This window comes from Asparagus officinalis, chromosome 5 (genome assembly GCF_001876935.1).
Source record: "Asparagus officinalis chromosome 5, Aspof.V1, whole genome shotgun sequence".
NCBI classification, from domain to species: Eukaryota; Viridiplantae; Streptophyta; class Magnoliopsida; order Asparagales; family Asparagaceae; genus Asparagus; species Asparagus officinalis.
In genome coordinates this window covers 9,487,421-9,492,026 of record NC_033798.1, presented here as the reverse complement: position 1 = coordinate 9,492,026, position 4,606 = coordinate 9,487,421, and the positions used below count along the sequence as shown (strand labels likewise).

General features: G+C 37.1%; 1 protein-coding gene across 1 annotated transcript; it reads left to right on the top strand.

Moving 5' to 3' along the window:
- LOC109842998 (isoflavone reductase-like protein) lies at nt 827-3,961 on the top strand. Its single transcript, XM_020411917.1, has 5 exons — nt 827-1,195; nt 1,462-1,596; nt 1,699-1,936; nt 2,917-3,120; nt 3,630-3,961. The coding sequence occupies exons 1-5, from the start codon at nt 1,019-1,021 to the stop codon at nt 3,794-3,796; spliced, it is 921 nt and encodes a 306-aa protein (XP_020267506.1). The 5' UTR covers nt 827-1,018; the 3' UTR covers nt 3,797-3,961.

Here is a 4,606-nt window from a genome sequence, read left to right as displayed (position 1 = left end):
TTTTTTAACTCGGTGGAAAAGTTTTACACCGCCTCCACATCAGATTTTTCGTGCATGGCCACGTAGGATATAAGCTTTCCGTCGGTTTTTTTCCCATCTTTGGTTTGCTAGGGTTGAAGAAGGGAAACTCGGTGAAAATCGCCGCCACATTAGATTTCAAATCCCATGGTAAAATTAACCTCCCTTTCTAGTTCTAGTCTTTGACTAGCGGGAACTTTTTAAAATTTCTCCAGGGTGACCAGGGTTGATCCAAAGAAGACACATCACTGAGAACAACAGGTATAAGGAAAACTTGTGTATATATAGTATTGATCTCCAAATGGAAAACACAAATTAAAGAGCAATATTGTAAGAAAATATGATCATGGTTTTCATTTTCCACGCCACACAGAATACAAGTAGGCTCAAGGACAACCCCTTTTCTGATTAACATGTCCCTACTATTTAACTTTTTCTTTAACACAAGCCGAAGAACTATATATCTTGACTATATGTGGAACAGGCAACTTCCATAGATCACCATAATTATACCCCAAACCACCATCAGCACAAAATTTAAGCAGATTTAACTGAGAAATTATTAGAAGTACCCCAACTGCGGAAATGAGACTCACTGCGTGTTCCTATCTACCACCTGCTGATCCGATGACACGCGTGGAAGACATGACACGTGCGGGATGACTGAGGCACACTCGTGAGAAACTCTGACGGAGCTTTTTATACAAAGTTTAATGAAATTATAGTGATGATATCTTTTATCTAATATCAAGTTGTGATTCCATTTTGTCCTCATCATTGTATAAAGAATTCATCTTGGATCTCTCAATATTTTTATATTAACTAATACGTACGACTAACTACATCGACCTCCCCATATGATATTATCAATATTAATTAACCGGATGGTGACCGGGCACCGAGCGGAGGATACGGCTCATCCGTAGGAATCGTTTGTATCTCAAGATTTTACATTAAGACCTCCGTCTTCTTCATATCTCCTCCTTTTTGTCTTCAATCAATGGCGAGCAAGATCTTGATCATCGGCGGCACCGGATACATCGGCAAGTTCATCGTCGGTGCGAGCGTCAAGTTGGGTCACCCCACTTTCGCCCTCGTCAGGGACACTTCCTCCTCGGACCCTGCGAAGGCGAAGCTCCTAGAAGGATTTGTAAGCTCTGGGGTCACTCTTCTCAAGGTAAGTTGCAAGAGTGATTTTAATGATTAGGATATAAAACTAAATATATACTCCTCGATCATCACCCTAATTTACAAAGTTGTGATGTAATGATTAGGAAATTCAACATGGTGTCGGAGTAACCTCGTGTATCATGTAACCTCCGGTGTTACGACATTTGTAAAGTTTGCCATGTGCTGACACTTGCATGTGTAATATTGTGCTATAGGTCTCAAGAATATATATTTGTTATTAAGGATGTAATTTGTAAATATATGTGATTGTAGGGGAACCTACATGATCATGAGAGCTTGGTGAAGGCGATCAAGGAGGTGGATGTGGTGATATCAGCAGTCGGTGCTGTGCAATTGGCTGATCAGATCAAGATTGTTGATGCCATCAAAGAAGTTGGTAATATCAAGGTTATGCCTCCATCCTCTTAAGTTTCATAGAGTGTGTTTTTATACGATCTGTGTATTAAACTTAATTAAGACTGGTACATTCATTCTTGACCGATTGTGCAGAGATTTCTTCCCTCGGAATTCGGGTTTGATCATGATCGCGTGGACGTTATCGGCCCTGCTGAATCGACGTTCGCACCCAAGGTTCAGATCAGAAGAGCGATTGAGGCTGAGGGGACTCCTTACACCATCGTGTCCTCCAATTATTTTGCAGGGTGCTCACTACCAACTCTAGCCCAAGCGGATTCAACCGGCCCTCCAAAGGACAAAGTTGTCATTTATGGCGATGGGAATACCAAAGGTAATATTCTCACTTCATTGAGTATTCGTATATGTTATGAGCTGGTCTATAAGATATTATTAAGATTTGTCATCAACACGTACGGCTCAACTTGTCCAAAAGTATCATCAGACTCACGTGATGTATTTGGATAGTTTCGAGTCTTATAATAAAGTATGAACAAAACTGGATTAACTTGCTTATTTTACAAATAATTTATTGGTTGCAAATTAATAGTTGATTTAGTGATTAGAAAAGTCTAAGTCATATAATTGTTTATGAATATTTAGGGGGCTATTGGTAATTTTTTAGATTTTATTCAAGCTGTTTTTGTAACTTTTTTGAATTGTCCGGTTCTCATTTCTAAATTTTCATATATTCAGAGAATTGTTGGTAAATTTTGGATTTCTAGGTGATTTTTTATATATTTCAATTTATGAGGTGTTTTTTCAAATTTCAAAACTTTCGATGGTCATTTGTAATTTTCAAATTTTCGTGGGCCTATTCATAACTTTCTAAATTATCAGTGTTTTTTGTAATTTTTTAGCTTTGTTTTAATTTTTTATAAATATTAAACTTTTTAAGGGGTTGTTTGAAATTTTCTAAATTTCTAAGTATTTGATGGTGTTTTTACGAAAGGACGACATTGGCCAATGAAACATAGTATAAGGAGGAAAATAGGCAACTTGATACTTTAAGGGGTAATTTAACAATCCAACAATACTTTTAAAGAGGAGTTAGTCATTTTATACTCTATCTATAATGTTTGTGTCGTTGTATGTATGCATATATATGTGTATGCACCTATATTTATAAATGAGACTTTGCATGCTTCTATATTGTTGACTTGTATGCTGCTAACGTGCGCTCATCCAAGTCATCAACTATAATGTAACAGATTGATATATGTGATGTCAGTAACGCTCCATACCCATTTGTTTATTCATGTGTGTGATGTAGAATAAACATTACCCTTACCTTTTTTTTTCCTTTTTTTTCAGCAATTTTTGTGAATGAAGAAGATGTAGCAACATACACAATTAGAGCAGTAGATGATCCGAGAACTCTCAACAAAGTTATGTACATAAGACCTCCGGGAGACATCTACACTCATAATGAACTTGTCTCTTTATGGGAGAAGAAGACTGGGAAAATCCTGGAGAGAATCTATCTCACAGAAGAGGAGGTTTTACAAAAGCTTGAAAGTGAGTATGATTTTAACTATTGGTCCCTTAAGTCTTTCATAATTCGAAATTGGTCTCAGATCACTGAAATTATAAGTTAGTCCCTTAATTATTACTGGATATTTCAAATTAGTCATTGTAATTGGTTAGTATTTGATTTGGGGGTTTAACCTTTTGGCATGGGTGTTTCCAGTTATACTACCTTAATTTGGTTTAAGTTAATACAAAACCTTAAATATTAAGTGATAGTGAAAAAATAATTAATCAGATCAGATTAATCAACAAACCCCAACATGAGTTAGCACACTGGACAAAAAAACTTAGGGACTAATTTGAAATAACTTCTAGGCTCTTGGGGATCTAAACAGCAATTTTAATTATTTGAAGGACTAACATCGAATTATGAAAGATGTAAGGGACCAATGACGAAAAAAACTCATAAACAATATATAAAAACAATAATGTTTATAACTAATTTTGGTTGGCATTGAAATCTTTTATTTTTTTTCCTGTTTTTGTTTTCACAACAGGGGCCCCATTTCCAATCAATCTTTTGACAGCAATCAATTACTCTGTTTTCATAAAGGGAGAGACAACTAGGATCAAGATTGATCCATCGTTTGGTGTTGAAGCTTCCGAGCTCTATCCTGATGTCAAGTACACTACAGTTGAAGAATACATTAGTAACCTCGTTTGAAGTTTTCTATTTTTGCTATTCTGGACTTAATTGTAGAGATAATTGAGGGGGTGAGAATATTTGAGAATATTCCATCATATATTCAAATAATGTCATCAAAATCTAGATCGTGCAAGAAGAATAACATGGGCAGAAAGCTTATGGGTAACTTTCATGGTGTATCAATTAAATTTGATGATGGTTTTATAGTAAAAAGGAGTAGGTAACACTAGTAGAAAATCAAATATTCTAGACGGAATATTCTAGACGGAATTTTTTCCGTCTAGAATGTATTAAACTAGACGGAAAATTTCCGTCTAGAATATTCCGTCTAGAATAATCATTCTAGACGGAATTTTTCCGTCTAGAATGATTATTCTAGACGGTTTTTTTATTTATTTTTTATTTTTTTAAAATAACCAGGTATTCTAGACGGAACAGGTATTCTAGACGAAAATTTCCGTCCAGAATACATAGACCAATTTTTTAAAAAAAATTCAGCCAGTAAACCCGTGAATGCCCTCCTTTCCACCCCTAAAACGAATAATTCATCCCCAAATTTGTTTTCATTTCAGGAAACCCCCTCCTACTCCTCCCTCCACCGCGTCCCCCTCCTCTCCCTCTCCCTCCTCAACCTCACCCCCTACCCCTTTCTCCCCCTCTACTCCCTCTCCATCCATGGCCTCCACCACCTCTCCCTTCTCCACCTCTCCCGCCTCCTCTTATTGGGAAGTGACGTCATCGTCGAAGGAGGAGATCGGGATCGTGGGGACCTGCTGCGGGCGTCGGCAGAGATCCTCGAGGAGGGGACAACGGTGGTCGTCATTAGGC

Excerpts from the sequence above, each read along its gene's own strand:
- LOC109842998 (XM_020411917.1), top strand. The coding sequence starts at position 1,019 with ATGGCGAGCAAGATCTTGATCATCGGCGGCACCGGATACATCGGCAAG. Across the intron at positions 1,196-1,461 it reads CTGGGGTCACTCTTCTCAAG|GGGAACCTACATGATCATGA; the intron begins GTAAGTTGCAAG and ends ATGTGATTGTAG. Across the intron at positions 1,597-1,698 it reads AAGAAGTTGGTAATATCAAG|AGATTTCTTCCCTCGGAATT; the intron begins GTTATGCCTCCA and ends CCGATTGTGCAG.